Consider the following 18206-nt stretch of genomic DNA (forward strand, 5'->3'; position numbering starts at 1 on the left):
ATGCCTAGGTCCCATGCCACAGTCCAGTTCGTTTCCATGAATGGTTTTGGCACTGCCATCTGTTTTACAGCCATGGCTGGGTCCCATGCTGTATTCTGGACGATAGGCACGCCTCTGCTCCACGCAGCTGTGTGGCTGATGCTCCTGCCTTTGCTCCACGTCACCACTGCACCAATGGTTAGGCCCAGGCCCCCTGTAGCTGTATGGCTGAGGGGGCGGCCTGTTCCCTGCGTTGTTGTGGTGCCAATGGTACAGCTTGTATGTGTCTGTGGGCTGCGCGCCAGAGGTCCTTCGAGCACTGGTGTCTCTTGTGCTGCTGGCACTATCTCTCTGCCCATGACACATCTCCTTCTTGTTAGCTGCATTCCTTCTTGGTGCTTCTTTGGACCGCATTGCTGCCCTCGCACACCAAGGAGGGCTGCCTCTCGCCTTGCTGCTTCTAGTCTCCTTCCTGCCACACAAGCTGGCTGTCAGAGGACCTAGTAGCTGAGCGAGTGGTGGGCCAGCAGAAGGGGTCCTGTTCTGTATGGTCCGGAGCAAAGGTCGGGCAGTGGTGGCCACTGTGACCTCAGCAAGCCTCTGTGGTGGAGTGGCCCATGCATGGCCAAAGATGGCTGTGTTTGGAGCGGCCTGGAAAATGCCCTCATGTGGAAGAAGGAGGAGGGTCGGGGGGGCTGAGGTCCCCTTTTCTGGGGCTGGCTGCCCCGGGCCATTTGGCTTGCCAGAGAGAAAGGCTGCCCATTGGCCACAGTGACTGCCCTCCACCTCCCATCCTGTGCCCTGGGTTTATTTTTAACACTGGTTTTTATGTAATTTCATTCTATTATTTACGGAAAAGAACAGAAGCAAGGTGCATCTTCAGCCCTAATTCCCATGTGTGCTTTGTGCTCTGAGTGAAGAATTTCTTCCTCAAATCACATCTAATCTAAATCTCCCCTCCATTTGTTCAATGCCATAATTCCTTGTTCCATCACTACACGCCCTGATAAAATCCCTCTCCAGCTTTCTTTTAGGCCACTTTTATGGGTTAGGTTAGGTGGCAAAACTGCAGGACCTTGCAAATTGCAGCCTTATCTACCTTGTTCCACATGTTCCACATGACGTTCTCCAGCTCAGGCTCTAGCCTCTCATCAGTGTAACACAGAATCATAGAAACATTAAGGTTGGAAAAGTCCTCCAAGATCACCTGGTCCAACCATCCCCCTACCACCAATGTCACCCACTGAACCATGTCCCTAAGCACCACGTCCAACCTTTCCTTGAATGCCCCCAGGGACGGTGACTCCACCACAGAATCACAGAATTGTAGGGGTTGGGAGGGACCTCAAGAGATCATCGGGTCCAAACCCCTGCCAAAGCAGGTTCACTAGAGCAGGCTGCCCAGGTAGGCGTCCTGACGGGCCTTGAGTATTTCTAGAGGAGACTCCACAACCTCCCTGAGCAGCCTGTTCCAGTGCTCCGTCACCCTCACCGTGAACAAGTTCTTTCGCATGTTGGTGCAGAACTTCCTGTGCTCCATTTTGTGACCGTAGCCTCTTGTCCTGTCCCCACAAACCACTGAAAATAGGTTGGCCAAATCCCTCTGTCTCCCACACTGAAGGCTGCCCACCTCCCTGGGCAATCCAATGCCTGACCGCTCTTTCTGAGAAGAAACGTCTCCTCATTTCCAACCTGAACCTCCCCTGAGACAACCTGAGGCCATTCCCTCTAGTCCCAACACCTCACGACGGCACCCTTTCCCCTCCTGGGACGTTTATTCCTGGCAGGAGGCGCAGCTCCCGCATCCTCCCATTTCCCTTCGCTTTAACCCTCAGCCCCCTCTCGAGAAGGTGCGGCAGCCGCCACCCCCGCTCCCCCCCCGCCTCGCCGCCCTCCCTCCGCGGCTGTCCCCGTCCCCGCCCGCCTCCAGGCGGCTCCGGCCTCGGTTAGCGCCCCGTGCCCGGCAGGGGGCGCTGCGCGGGCGCCGCCATCGCCGCCGCCCGGCGTTGGGTGGCTGCGCGGGGCCGAGCAGGGCCGGCTGCGGCGCGGCCTCCGTGGCACGGGGCAGGGGCCCGGGGCTGGGCTGGGCTGGGGCTGGGCGGCTGCCGGCGGCGCCATGGGGAAGCGGGACAACCGCGTGGTGAGTGCGAGCGGCGGGGGGCGGCGGCCGGCGGGCCGCGGGGCTCGGGCGGGGCCGCAGCGCTGCGGCGGGGCCCGCTCCGGGGGGGTACCGGCGGCACCGGGCGGCACCCGAGGGCTCGCCGGGAGCCGGGGAGGCCCCGGGACGCCCCCGGGCCGGGGGGCGGGCGCGGGGCCGCGGCCGGCGTGGCAGAGCCCGGTGCGATCCAGCGGGCGCCGTGCTGCGGGCGTGTTGTCAGCTGGGTCCCCGGGCGGCGGAGGGGCAGGCCTGGCCCCGATAAAAGCGCGGTGTCCCCGGGGGGACGGGCTGCACCCGGTGTGCTCATCGCCCCGCGGTGTGCCCGCACGCTCGGCGCGTATGCAGCCGAGCGAGTGAAATTAGGTTTACGCGGCACGCTGCTAACCCCGAGCCTGTGGTCAGAAGGCCGAAAATAGCCCCGGTTGCAGCGCCTAATTCCACGTTACTGCACTCCTGTCCGTCCCTTTCCTTTAAACTTGTTCCTGCCAGGTAGCCGTTCACCTTAGGCTCGTCTTTTACTTAGGCATTACAAGGCCCAAATGTACAATTAATGAGTTTTGTGATGAAAAATAAGTCACGAGACTTTTGTTTCTCCCTTTTCTTTGTTTCTAGTACGTGCTGTGAGTTTGTAGGCAGCTCTGTTCAGGCAGACGTCTGCTTATGTTGCAGGAACACCGTGTAGTAGGCGAGATGGACGTAAACACCACCCGGATGGCTAACTGAGTGCCTTTGGTTACCTTACTGAGGTGCCAAAATAATGGGGTCTGCAGGGAAAGAGCTGACAGTGTTAGACTGCGAGGCCTGGCCTGTGCCTAAAAGGCATTGCCCTCTTGTAACGTTTAGGGGTGTATTTGGGTGTCTACCTATTCTTCATTTTTTCAGTAGTACAATAGGGATGCACCTATCAATGCCAGCAAATCTCTACATTCCTATGAAACATGGCGTAATAAAGGTTCATTACACCATGATGGCTGATAGGCAAATTATGATATAGGGCCCCTTGCTTCTCTTGTGTGATTGTAGAGCTTTCCACCTATTACTTCATTCCCATGGCCCTTCCTAAAGCTGCTGTCATTTTGACTGTCTGGAGAAGGAAAATAAGATATTTTTTTCCCACCTGCAGGATACTTGCAAGGCAGTAATAGATTGTATTGCTTGCCCATAGAGTCCCAGCCAACTGTAGGTGCCCTGTGCTTTTCATGAGCATGAAAGCTATAAAACATCTTTTAATAACTGCTTGAGCAAACTGCCAGAAGAAGAAAATGGATGTGCAGACAAGCACTTTTCTTTGTGGAGGGTGTATTTCTGTACACTCTCTGGCTAGTGAAATTCAGTTTGGCAAGGTAGTATGAATACTTCTAAGAAATGTTTATTGGCAAAGTAATTATTCATAAATAAACTTGCTTGAACTCATAGGAACGTTTTAAGACCTACATTTCCAAATTGTGGAATATAGAGCAGTATTCAGTCATTATGCTGCTGGAAAGTTAAAAGAAAGAGTGCAACTGAATGGAGGAAGCTTGCTAGCTATCTATCAGGAATCAATTTGAGGAAGTAGAAAAGCAGAATTTGTCAGTTGTAGCCTCTTCTGCAGGTAGAGAGATTTGTTTTCATTTCAGGTTAGTTCAGGCAAGAAACCAACTAATTTTTATTTAAGAACAGCAAGAAAATCTTTTTAGGAGTAATAATTATGTAAGAAGCTAGAGCTTTCAGATACAAATGCCTGAATGGTAACCAAACAGAGTTGACTCAGTTTGCTCATTGTAGTAAGCCAAGTCATAAATTAAATTTGTCGTCTTTTCTACTGTTTCTAGTGCACTGAAATTATCGTTGTTTAATGAAAACAGTGTTGAAACACCACTTTCCTGCATTGCTAAAGGAACTCCTTTTCAACTCAGAAGAAGCTTAATTCAAGTGCAAGATTTCTACTCATTTATCGATTTGCAATACAATAAAACTCTTGAGTTAAAAATGTGAATGCACATCTTCAAGTGCTCTAACTACTTGAGTGCACACATCCACCTGGCTGCAAAAGAAGGTGCCGAGCTGAGATTAAACCAATCTAAATGGGCAAATGTTAGCATTTATTGGCCCGTGGTAGTTAACATTCTTGTGTGAATTTAAAAAAAAAAAAAAAAAAAAAAAAACCAGCCCCCCAAGAAGTGGCAGCAAATGTCATCCTTAGAGTTGTGAACTTGAGTAAAACAGGGCCCGCTTGAAAGGGTCCTTCTGGTTGCTTCAGCGCAGGCCACCCGAAGGACCTGACCCACACCAGCGTGGGCAGAGCTGCCCTCCAGCTCCCTCCCTGTCCCGGGACCAAACGTAGCCTGAACGCCCACAAGCCACCAGCCTGCTCGCCGTCCAGTCCCAAAATCCAGCGCTGCTGGGTCCACTGCTTCTGATGTGGGGAGAATAAAAGGGGTGGCAGTGGCCACACCGTGCTTCGGGGATGGGCAGAGAGCCTCGTCTGCAGGGTCCCTGTCTCATGTTGGGAGTGCGGAGTGAGTGAGGCTGGAGGCTGTATAATGCTAAGATCTCTTAAAAAGATGTATATACGCCTTTGATCTCAGATTGGGCAACTAAAGCTGGTCATTATTTTGACTATTTATTTTATCATCTCCAAACTGTGGACAGTAAGAGCAGTTTGTCTTGGGTTTTGCAAAAGTAATTGTGAAGCACTGGGATGCCATAGTGATAAAAGCCCAGGAGACAAGGGAAGATAGGTACTTTCACTTCACATGAACAAACTATTTTCAGCATAATAAAAAATGAGTAATTGTCAGTTAGCTTAGATTTCTTTCATTTATGGCTGAGATGGTGTATGGATTTTAAAAGGTTGTAGAAGGCGAACCTAGAAAATAAGGTTTTAAGAGTGAATGTGAAGAAAATGTGTGGGTCTGAAGGATGGAATACCTCATAAAATTGATATTTTTGCTGATGCCCTAAGTCTCAGAAGTTTCATATATGCATAATTGTAGCTGAGCACCACCACTCACTTGTTTTGGTGTTACAGCAAGGGTCTTGTGGGGTGTCGTCATTTTATCCAGAATGTATTGAATCTTTTGTCATCAGTTTTGAACAGAACTTCAAAGGCCTAAGTATCATCTGTTCCGTGGAGTAAGAGCTGAAATAAAATCACACTTTCCGTATCCCAAGGAAGAATATTTCAGCAATCATGATGCTGTACTCAGTTTGCAAAATGATTGCTCAGGGAGGGGAATTACAGTAAAGAACATGGTCTTTTTGTGGATGAGTTCGTTTTATCACAGCATAACTCAAACTGAAAGCTCTTTCCAGGGTCTTTCTGTCAGGCTGAATCAGCCTGATTTAGTTAAATAACGTATTTTTAGAAACAAGTCAGAATTGTTTTTCAGCGAGTGAGAAAAAGGTTGTGCAGAGATTTTGGTAACAGTGCAGCTGATGAATTCTGTATTTCTTCTTGTTTCATATTCAAGGCTTATATGAATCCCATAGCTATGGCCAGAGCACGAGGTCCTGCCCAAAATTCAGGACCAACAATACAAGACTACTTGAACAGGCCAAGACCAACATGGTAAGTGGCAATATTTGTCTGCCTGTTTGACCTTCTGAGTGCAAGATTTGTTCTCTGTTTTTGAGGTGACACAGTTAGCCTACCTCCTCCCCAGAATACACAATAATACATTTTGAAAGGTTCCTTGGCTCTGGCCAAAATGTTCTTTTCTAAATATGTATCCAGTCTCCTCTTTTAAAAATATGATTCCATTTTGAAATACATATTTCTCATTTGTCTTTAAATGTTTTGGCTACAGTTTCTCAGAAGAGGAAAATGTTGGTTATCTTACCTCTTTCATGAATACTAATCCCTAAAGCCTGCAGATATATTCAATCTTAAAACAAAGTAATCTCCAGAAAAAGATTTCACTAGTATATTCTTAGAACGTAGTCTACCATACCCAACAAAATTACTTTCAGGTATTATCAACAACTTGTTTTACGTTCAGTCCATTTTACCTCCTCTCATAATAAATTAGAGCACAATTTACCTAATTGCAAAGTTAGCTTTAGATCCTTCAGAGGGATTTAGCTACCATACTTAAATTATTACGATTAGGTTACCATACTCATAATATCTAAGGTGCTTTCATTCTTTTTTCTGTTGGAAGTTCAGCCAAAGCTAAACTTCAAAAAAAAACTTCAAAAAGTTAGACACTTTAGAAGGTATTTTTAATTGTGAAAATACAACAACTGTGATCTACTATCCTTTTTATGTAGGGAAGAAGTGAAAGAACAACTAGAAAAGAAAAAGAAAGGATCCAGGGCTTTGGCTGAGTTTGAAGAAAAGATGAACGAGGTTGGTAATGTTGTTAGGATGTTAATATTCAATCCGTCTTACATGCTGGTTTTCCTCCCTTATCATTAACACCACCGAGTACACATAACATTTCACTTCACACAACCTTGTAATGAATGAATGTTTTATTTTGTTTGTATTGAATATTAAGATTACCCCTTAACCAAGGAAGAGCTACTTGTGATTTAGAGAAACACTATTTTAAAAGTTTTGAGAAATATTGCTGAAGAAAATATGAACTTTATAAATGTTATTATAGCCAGACAAATGCGTGTGTTTACATTAGTAAATAAGACTCATGCATTTCCTAGTATGATAAACTAAAGTCTGTTGTGCTAATCTTCAGTTGTTTAAGGTCACACAATCCAAACACATTGGAAAGAGGTGTGTTACTGGAAACAGGCTCCTTTCTTTGACAAGGAATGTACGTGTGGTACTGATATGGGAGAAGGCACAAAGAATGGCCTTGAATACCCAAATAGGCCTATATAACGCTTCTTTCTCATCCTAAGTTGATTACATGCTGTGCTGGTTCCCTTCTTTGGAGCTATTGTCATACTTGTGTTCAGTATACAACTGGAGATCAGCATGCTGTGAGAAAGTTTCGTGTATAACTCTCGTTGTATACATCGGAAGAAATTGGTATATATCAGTTAAACACTTCTCTTCCCTTCTTGAATTCTGTTGTTTTGGGATAAGCTTCAAGCAGTAGTCGTCATGGTTGCTTGAGAGTTTCTGGTTGAAGTAGATAGTGCTCCTCCTCTGTTACTGAAAGGGCATGATACTTGTGCTCATTACACCTTTTTGCCTAAGAAGTTATGCCGATATTTGGAGGGTCGTAGAATCATCCAGGTTGGAAAAGACCTCTCAGATCATCTGGTCCAACCTTTAACCTAGCACTGTCAAGTCCACCATTAAACCATGTCACTAAGCACCACATCTACATGTTTTTTAAGACTTCTAGGGATGGTGACTCGACTACTTCCCTGGGCAGCCTGTTCCAGTACTTCACAACCCCTTCAGTGAAGAAATCTTTCCTAATATCCAACTTAAACCTCCCCTGGGGCAACTTAAGGCCATTTCCTCTCGTCTCTCTCCCCATGATCAAGCCTGCACACTTTCAACCTTATTTCCTCCTTCTCTTCTTTGCCAAGATCTGAATTCAAATTTAGAGTTTTCCTCAAATCTGGTATTGCTAGACACAAAGCGGTGTCAAAGATGGCTTGTCCTGCTTTATTCCCTGGGTCAGCAGGATCAGCTACACCAACAGACTCACAAGCACTCGCCTTTGCAGCTAACCACTTCCTCAGGTGAAACTGTACAGGTCATTTAATACATGTAAAGGAAGATGCTTCACTTGTCATACCATGATCATTATGTCAGGATAAATCCTTCCAATCAATACAGAGGTCACGGTCTGTATCCAGCTCCCAAAATTTGCAATAGATAATGTAGAAATGTTCGTATGATAAGTACTCTGTCAGCTGGTGAATATCAGTTTCAGAGGAGACTACTTGTTTTGTGCTCTGTGAGTTTTAGCTTGGTGAGTTTAATTTAGTATTTTATCATGTCCTTTTCCTGCTTTTTCCTTTCCCTTATTATAAAATAATTGACAGTGGCATGGTTAGAAGGTAGCAGCCTTTCAGCATGGCAGAAGGGTAGGAAGAGTTGCAGGGAATCACGAAGTGGCCATGAGTTCTTCCTAAAGCTCTTAAGCACAAATTTCTCAATGACAGAAAGGGTTACAAGTCTGTGAATGAGGTGCCATTTACTGACAGATGTTGTTCTTTTATGTACTTTAAAAAAAAAGCACAATCTGTTTATACTTAAGAGAGAATGTCTGCCGAAGAAAGTACAGGCTGTTGTCAGAGACTCTTCAGGTAGCTCCAGGTAGCTGTTAAGTCAAAGTACACAACCTGCTGCAATACCCTGTAGATTCTGCCTTGGATCATGGAAACGCATTACGTGCAGCACTGTATCCTGGCTAATCTGCCACGTCCTTCAGCAGCACCGTTTAGCTAATTCACAGGATGCTGACTCAGGGTTCTGTGTATCATATAGCATTGCACGTGTATAATTCTACTTAATTCCTAATATTTCTTTCCCTTCTTCACAATATGTGGGTTATCATTGCTTTGCCAATACAGTACCAGTACAGCTTAATTGGAAGGAAAGGAAGAATCAGAATAATAATAATAAAGAAGAGAACACATCTCTGACACAGGAAGCAGGAGTAGCAGATTGAAGCTAGCAGACTTGATGTGATGGGGTGTTAGATGTTTCAGAGCTCTTAAAAGAGGGATTTCAGGTAGACCTAGAGAGTTTGTGAGAGGTTGAAAAGAAGGAATCAAAGGAGACACTTATCCAGGCAGTGTGCTTGGCCTAACAAAAGTAAGAGCATTTCTATGAAGATGTACATAATAATTCAATATTCTAATCATTGTTGACACTGACAAGGCCCAGAACAGGCACTAGATAGAGACGTCCATGCATTGAATAGTGGCCAGCAGAATTTTTCTGGAAATTTTATTTCTGCTGATTTTAAAACTTAGACAAAACACACATATTTCTTGTAGGTTGTCCTACCTTGCTGAAGTGCTCTAGCAAGAACTGTGATACAAAGCCACAAATAGCAAAATTGATGACCTTCTCTTAAACCCAAGTAACTTGACCATGAATGTGAGAACTATGGTGATAATTGGATGAATATTAATCTTCTCTAACATCAAATGCATGATAACCTTGGTTAATACTATACGTTGTTTATTTTCTGTGGGTTTTATGAAAACTATAACTTAAGGTAAAGGACAAGATTTTGAAAAAGGTTTTTGAAAAAAGCTGTTGGAAATAATGGTCATGTGACTGTTTTTGTTTGGGTTTGTTTTCAGAATTGGAAGAAAGAACTGGAAAAACACAGGGAGAAATTACTGGGTGGAAATGAGAGTTCCTCCAAAAAGAAGGAGGTAAGTTATTTTCAGTTTAATACAGTTTGGAACTGGTTTTGTCATCAGTGCTGGCAATACAAAATGCCATAAATAGCTTTTGAAAGTCAGCATTAAATTACATAAACCTAAATGCGCAACAAAAGAATGTGATGCCAAAATAACATTCATTCTGTTCTATTTTTAAGAAAAAGAAAAAGGAAAAGAAGAAATCTAGTAGGGTGAGCAAAATTTTCAGTTTTCTGAGCTTTTTTGCTTTGGGATTGTTCCTATTTGTCACTTAAGTTGTCTTGGAAAGAGGGGGTATAGCTTTAACTTTGAATTTGGATGTTAAATTGCCTGTTTTTTCTTTGAGAGAGGTAGATTATTCTGTACAAGGAGAACTTTATTTCTGCTTAAAGAAATGTGGTTGGGGAGGGAAAGCATCAAATATATATTATAACATGAAAAATATTAGAAGTTACTTTTTACAATTTAAGAAAATCTATGTGAAGACCATGTTCTTGGAAGTAAAATTTTATTGGTAATACTTTGCAAATGAAGAGATTTTAGAGGTGTTTGGATGGACTATTACTTACTTACTGGACAAAATGCTGCATCTCACAAGCTTCACTTTTTGTTGTGTTTGGTCAAGTTGTCTTCATCTTCCTCTTCTTCATCAAGTTCTGATTCTTCCAGCAGTGAATCTGATTCAGAAGATGAGGTAAGAACTAAATTACCAGGATCTAACATGTTTTGTATTTTGCATTTGTATTGTTCTCAGCATGCTGGGGGGTTCATTGAAGAGTTTAATTGAGGAGTTGTGTTTTTTCTCGGCTGTTAAGAGAATTCCTCCATCATTCGTGGAGGAGGTACATGGCATTTCTGTTTTGAACGTGGAAGATGTGACTGAAAATGAGTAAACATTTTACCAAATAGATCACTGAAATGGTGGCCAATATTTGTTTAACGTTGAATATTGTTTACCGACTTGAACAGTCAGTAAAGTTACACTTACAAGAGTGGTACTATAATTCATTATAGAATGAAGGTAAGTAGTCATTTACTGCATGCATTAATCTGTTTTATCTTTTGAACCTGAGATTTATTGCATAATGATTAATTGGAAACCAGACTAATTCATGGCAATACTCTGAAGTGACTGTAGATTAAAACTGAGTAGGTCTACATACTTTTTGGAAGAGACACTTCTTGTCTGGAGATATTCTTTGCATCTAGTACAGTGTCAGCAGTTCTGAATTATGAAATCGTTGTTAACAGAACTAAGTTCTTCAATCAAGAAATGGAACATTAGCATTGACGTCTTTCTGTGAAAGCTTGCAAAGTATCACAAACGCTGCAGATGCTGAAAGAACTTCCATATGCAGTCTTTTTTGACATATGTGAACCAGTATTACCAGATGAAAAGCAAACAAAATGACTAACGTGGGATTAGACAGCAATCAGAATGAGGCTTTCAGGCTATCCTTTCTAGAAAAAGAGAAAAAGAAACAAAAAAAAAAGTAATGTATCAAACGGATAGGAAATTAATTGCACTGTGGAATATATTTTTTATGTCAAAGAATATTTCGTAAGAAAAAATGAATTAAATACCAGCTCACTCTTTTTCATGAGATTTACTTAACACAGGTTTTGGCAATATATTTTAGCATATTGATGGGTAGCTTGGCTTGCATAAAACTATTCAGTTTTGATGCATTTGGAACATATAATAAAGTTGTCAATTTTCGTTACATATCTGTTCAAGAAATTATTCATTAACACTATAAATTTTGACTGGCTGGCTTGTAATCTGGATCCGTTCCTGTGTTAACATTGAATTGTATCCTTTTTCAGTAGAATCCCCCCATCTAATCACAACAGTGCAAACATACCATTTTTACTAGTTTAGAAAAAATCTTGTTACAGCTAGTCTGGATCTATAGCACACATCTAAATGATAAATGGAATCTGGAGAACCTGAATTTTACAGCAGTTTACTCTTTTTTCAATGCAGAAGAATGATGAAGGAGTCATTGGTAGCATACTTTATTCCTCAATAGAATGTGATAATATGTAGGAATTTGATGTTCCCTATTCTTTACATTTAATGTAAGTCTTTAATAACTAGTGAAAATAAATTCAGGGTTGTCTTTTTTTTTTTTCCCCTAAAATATTCATGGATAGGATAAGAAGCAAGGGAAGAAAAAAAGGAAAAAGAAGTATCGCTCCTCACGGAAATCTTCAACAAGCTCAACTTCTGAATCTGAGTCAGACAGCAAGGTAAATAGCACATGTTACCCTCAGGAAGCTTTCCTGATCTGTATTATAAAGACAAATGTTTCTGACTTTTGCATTTCCTGATTTTTATCTTCTGTATTCAAAGTTGCGCATTCTTACTGTAGCTGAGCTGTGCTTGTGTCTTCCAGATGTGATCAGGAATGTATCTCTACTGACCACAATGTCTGGCAGAAAATACTTGATCTTTAGGAAATAAACATGTTATACCATCAATTTTTATCTATTTTTCTGAATTCAAACATATGCAGCTTTCGTGCTGCTCAAATGCTTACTTTTAATACTACATTAACACTTCAAAAAATTAAAATGTTCTCTGATGTTCTTGTCAGTATGCTATTTAATTGAACACCATCTGTGAAAATACAGATACTGCAGGGAATCAGTGGCCAGAATACTGCATTTCTAGTAAGTATCTGTGGGCTGAGTAGTTATTATAAAACATTAATATTAAATTAAAAGGTTTTTTTATACTTACTTGAAAGAAAGTAGACCAATGTACAAGCACAGGCTTACTGAATGAACAAAAAGGTGGAGAAGATATGCAAGGCAGTCTGTTTTTTTAGCATTTTTCTGTGTAAGTGGACAGTAATTGTTTTTCTTTCTATTTAGGACAGCACAAAAAAGAAGAGGTCAAAGGAAGATCATGAAAAAGAGAAGGTATAGTTTTACTTTTGAAATACTTGCATTGGAAAATCATTTTATGTACATAATAGATTTCTCTTTTTTTTTTCCCCTTTCCATTTTTTTTAATTGAATGCTTCAATTTACGCCTATTGAAATCTGTTGTCCAAAACTAGATAATCAGAAGGTATTCAGTGCCCCAAATTTGAGATAGACTTTTAGGTGGGTTCAACTCCTGCTTTAGTAATTGATGTCAGTGGAAACTGTTGGATCTGTTTTTGTCATGAAGCTAAATGAAGAAAGTATCTAATCTGCTGTAGTAGATTGTGGCATTGTAGTATTTGGGATTTATCTTTAACAGTCATATTGAGCTAAAAATACATATGATATTTCCATGGCATGCCTGGTAGGATACTGGTTTGATATTGCCAATCAAGTAACAAAAAGCAGAAGGTATTTAACATAAATGTAGTCATAATTATATATTTACTTATGTCGGCTTTGAAAAATTACAGAGAATTTTTTACTAGCTTAAGCAAAAATATTATTTCTGTTCTCTGAGCATGAAATCACTCCCTCCTTCCTCATACCTCACCCATTTTGTACACACATCTGAGGACTTTCCTTTTTCAATTATGTTGAATGCAAATAATCTCAATAACTTAAATTTTAGTTATTCCTGTGTGTAAACCAGTAGCTTTCAGTGTCTATCCTAGTCTTTCTTTCCAGTAACCTTTATTACCATGTTGCTCTCTGCTACTACAGATAACCATATTGGGTTTGATGTATAAAATCTCCTTTGCATAAGGGAAATGTGTTGATTTTTTTTTTCCCTTGCTCTGCTTCTATTTCACCACCAACTCCTTTTGAGTATCTTCTCTTCAAAGAGCAAGTGCCTGCTATAGCCCCTTAATCTTGGTTAAGGTGTATTGCTACTTACACACCTCTTCTGAAAGTAGAGTGCTTTGGGGGGCTAGAGATCTTACTGATCAGAAGATGCCCTCTCAGATGGGCTACATGATGTGTATTTTTCATGATTACTTCTAGGAAAGGATTATGGTATCTATAATAGACTAAACAGGATTGTTGAGTTGTGTGATTTCACCATTGAAAAAGATGATTAAGAAGAATTTTTACAGTTTCTGGCCTTAGAAATGGAATGGAAGAAAGTAGCTTCAGTGAATGGAATGGGAGAAAGTAGCCTGGTCCAGAGCAAAGCTGGACTAAGAAAGGGGAAGAAAATAAAAAAAGGTTTGTTGGAGCAAGCTCATGCAGCATCTAAATTATGAGCATTTGATTTATTATTTTGTTTGAGACTGCTCTTTAAATATGCTGAAATTATCTATGTAAAATGTTGAAGGTATAGTTGGCAGGGACGTGTTAGACACATGTAGGATGGAGCTTCTTTTATCAACATAAGCAAGAGTCTGAAGCTGCAGGGTTTGCACATATTGTGACACCTTCATTTACTCGGTACTATTTTAAAATGATGAAACGTTTTATTTTAAAATTCTTGCTCCTTCATGTGTTTTTATTTAAAATAAGAGACCATATTATACTATTTCTGTCACTGCTAAAAAGTTGCTCTATTTTGGTAACGAAAGAAAGCAATGCACGCAAAATGATTTTATTTCCACTAAAAGCATTTTAACAGTAGGGTAATTTGCTGATGACGAGTAATTAGTTTAAAGCATACAACATCTGAAAATATTTTAAAACTTAGAAATACTATTTCAATATAATTTTAAGTGGAAGTTTTATGAAATCTGAAGGGCCTAACTTAACTCACCAATACTTTATGTAGGATGGCAAAAATCACCACAGAAAAAGGAAGAAGGCAGATCGTGGTGACGGACCTTTATCATCAGAATCCTTATCAGAATCAGATCAGACAGAGGAGGTCAGTATGAAAGCTCAATTTGAGCTTACTAATTCACATGAGTAAATAAATAGCTTAGATTTAGTATGTTATTGAAACTGTTCTGCTCTGTACAGTTGACTTTAAGTGTGCAGCATGTTCAAAGTTATATTTTTCTCTATAATAAAAACTTACAGTAAGATTTGTTTAGTGCAGCTCCGACCACCTACAGGTTATTCTGAATTAATTTTCTTGAAACTTTTCAAGTTGTCATGGATACTTTAGAGTTTAATAAATTGAGCCTAAGTGGTGGGATATGCTTCACAAGATTTCTGTATAATATTAGGGTACAGACAAGAAAGATTCCAGGATTGCTACCTTTTCCATTGAAATAAAAAAATGTTGGACATAATAATTGTACTCTCAACCTTGTGTGTATCTACTTTCAGGATTTGTATTCCTGTAGAATTATAAAATGTTGAAAGGTTCCAATGTGATGTTGTCTTTCATTTGGAATTTCTACCAGGTTTTTAGCTTAATAATTTTAACTGTACATCTCCGCTGGCTTCTTATTCTGCTATATTTTAATAGCAGAATGTTCCCACATCAGATGTTTATGCTTATTCTAGAATCTAACATAGTCACTGTTTCTTCAGTGGTTACTGTTCATCATGTTCTACCACTGTTGTGCCATCACTCATTTATATGCAACAAAAGCTCAAACTTTCATATAAAACGGCATTTCCAAAGCTGTTGTCCCCTTACATCTGATTTTATTTATTTACGTGTTTTTTAGGTGCAAGCAAAAAAGAAGAAAAGCAATGAGGAAAAAGAGAAAGCAACAGCAAGTATCCTTCCTACTCATACTGTAGTTTTAGGATATAAATATTCTGTACCTGGTTAATTTACAATTTCACATTTTTCAGGAACACAAATGTTTTATAGAAAAAGTCATGTGAATCTAAATTCATCATTTCTCTCTTTATCTGCCGAAGTCACTTTTTCATCTGTGTAGTTAAGGGAAAAAAATGTCACTATTTTACCTTTTTAGACATGTATGACTTGAGATTTATTTAACATTTATTGCATCAAGTCAAAATATGTTTTACTCTGTACCACCCTAAAAGAAACACAAATTTCTGTACAATAAGAGGTGGTGTGGCAGTTTGCCATGTAGACATCAATGCTGTTCCTTTGTCGGAGTATTGTGTACAATTATTCCTTGGTAAACTTCTACCAGGCCATGAAAAGAGCCTTAGGACCCAATCTCTGCATCATCATAATACTAATATTTACTACACTGTAAATATTACAATTTATTATAATAAGCTATATATATCTGAGTTATATGTGTTATATATATGAGTTAATAATATATATGAGTTATATATATGTGAGTTACTGTTACATATAAGATGTCAAACACTTTATTATCTCAGAAATCTATAAAGCATTGAAAAATCATTTAAAATTTGAGGAAATATAATAGCATTGGTGCTGAGAGGTGTGAAATAGCCAGACCATGATGGAGATAAATTGAAAACTGCTCATAATAGTACAAATTATTGGATAAAATAGGAACTTTTCTTTTTATGGTTTCTCAATAGCCTTTTATATAAATCTCCTCTGAAATGTCATAGGTTTTTACAGAAACATCTTCTGAAACATCTTTGTAAACTGTGCTTTCTGTGCTGTCATTTTTCATTAGTGGAACTTAATAGATGGCAATTTTCTCATAACTTCCATTTTATTTTTTTAGGATAAAGCAAAAAAGAGAAAGAAGCACAAGAAGCATGGTAAAAAGAAGAAAAAGAAGGTTGCTGGTTCAAATTCAGATTCAGAGTAGTATTTAAAAAGCAAGACTATCAACAGAAGTGCAATGACTAAAGGAAACTTAAACTGTGAAATGATGACAAACTTTACCAAACTGCATGAGTTTTCCTGTGTTCTAGAAATATTCCTAATCTTTCAGTAGCCAGCCAGATGCAGCTGTGCTGGGGAAGACCATTGTTATTGCCTGCTGCTTAATACATGAGGTACAACTTTTATAAAATTCCAATAAGCAGTATTAGATGTTTGAAACAATATGAGGTGGTAGTCCAGCTGAGATGTAAAATATTGGAAAGTAAGAGTTAAACTTTTTAGATGCTGAAAGTAGTGTTTTAAAGCATTAGTAATAGTCTTTATTTGTAAATCAGGACAAATAAAATCCCAAGTTCATCTTGCAGGTTTATATTATACATAAACAATTACAAGCTGGTGTCTGCGAATGGCATTTACAAAATGGAAAATTAATGATAACATTTAAAATGCTGCCTTTGTAGTAATGTTTATCATCTGCCCCATTACCATCTTTATGCTTTTGAGAAAGGGAATGCTACCGTTTTGGCTAACTGAATAGGGTGCCTTTGCCTTTGATCCTTGCAAATCTCTGCTATTTTTAATCCATGCAGCATCTCTGATCCTAGGGAGAGCAGAACTATTGTCAGCAGTTCTGGGCTTCTGAGCATGTGCTTCTGCATTAAGCAAGAGCAATGACATTTTGCAGTATAACTGACATTCAAAGCCAGAAGAACTTTACCTCTGCTTCTTTGCAATAGCGATAGATCTGTGCTAGTAAATATGCATATTTCATTTAATGTAGTTTTGGTTTAGTTGAACACTTCTTGCAAACACTGGTAGCTTTTTTCCTTTGCATTATCTTTAGAGTTGTTTTGCATGATTTGTACCTTTTTTTAAATTAATGAAAATGCAGGTAATCATTTGTTGTAACCAGTTTATGAATTATGTTCCACAAGCAGAGTTTCATGTATGTATTTAGTTATAGTTAAGTTCATTGCTGTGTTTAAGTGCACACTTGCTGAAGATATTTAGCATGTAAAAAGCAGGGTTTTGATACCATAACAGCTTCATATTGAAGCTGATTTTACTCTAAGCAAGTTCAGTGGCAGACCTGTTATGTGATGCATCTTGTTAAGATTAAAAACAAAAAATACTGCCAGAATCTCATTAAAGATACTGTTTAAACAGTTTGTATTTATATTTTTGTACTTGAGGGCTACAGAATGTTGACCTAAATCATAAAGCTGTTTTACTTTAAATTAGTTGCTTTAGAAATTGAAAACACGCTTTTATAAATTAAATGTGCACGCATGAAAACACAAGCAACCATTTGATTTTAGTTTTCACATGAAATTCTCATTATTAGCTTCCACAAGTACCCATTGCTGGGCCTGCTCTTAGTCTTTAACAACTGCCCACCTATCCTGAATGGTCAACTAGAGATTATTTTAATGGTCCACTGCACAGGTGCTAACTTCTAACTTACCTCTGTTGCATACAATGTTTCAAATATTTTATTGCCAAGAATTTCAAGACCTTTGTTAATGGATAATTAGTCTGCAAATCGTAACTAAAAACTGGGGGAGAAAGATGATTTAGCATTGTCATTCAACAGTGAAATTGACTTTTCTAGTAAGTTCTTAGAAAAATACAAGTCTTGAATTGCAGCAGTGTCCTTCTAAAATATGCTAAATATTTTGATCAAGTATTTTATACTGCTGGGTTTGATGCTACTGATTCTAGACCCTGTTTTGTCAGTGAGGTTAAAATAAAGGCAGTGAATAGTAGGGGGTTGGTTTGCAGTTTTTATTTTGTTTTTGTTTTAAGTTGTGATGTTGCAGTTTTGGTAAAAGAACTTGTAATGAACCATATCATAAATGCTCTGCTCTGCGTGATACCTTATTTGACTTTTACACAACTACCTGCAACAGAAAGAAATAAAAAATGGGAATGAGGGCCCCAGCCTTCCAAATACATAAGCCGGTATGTCATTTTAATTGTCTGAATATAACTACTTGTTCTTGTCAACTGTGTGCTTCAAATACTGTTGCAAAGCTTTGGTAGTGGTGTAGCTACTTAAGGAGCTACAGGCTTTGTCAGTTCCCAGCAAAGCTGCTTTCATGTCAACAATGAAATGTTTCAGTTTTCAATACATTAGACAACCACATTGAGACTCCTCTTGCATCTTCTTTT

General features: G+C 39.6%; 1 protein-coding gene across 1 annotated transcript; it reads left to right on the forward strand.

Annotated features, from left to right (window-relative positions):
* Positions 1-1935: 1935 nt before the first annotated feature.
* On the forward strand, positions 1936-18184 carry FAM133B (family with sequence similarity 133 member B). The gene is made up of 11 exons (XM_083826934.1): positions 1936-2119; positions 5593-5690; positions 6392-6470; positions 9359-9433; positions 9601-9633; positions 10047-10115; positions 11579-11674; positions 12302-12349; positions 14118-14213; positions 14968-15015; positions 15931-18184. Exons 1-11 carry the CDS (start codon positions 2096-2098, stop codon positions 16015-16017), a joined length of 753 nt encoding a protein of 250 aa, XP_083683060.1. The 5' UTR covers positions 1936-2095; the 3' UTR covers positions 16018-18184.
* Positions 18185-18206: the final 22 nt, after the last annotated feature.

Source organism: Anser anser (assembly GCF_964211835.1).
Source record: "Anser anser genome assembly, chromosome: 2".
Lineage (NCBI taxonomy): Eukaryota > Metazoa > Chordata > Aves > Anseriformes > Anatidae > Anser > Anser anser.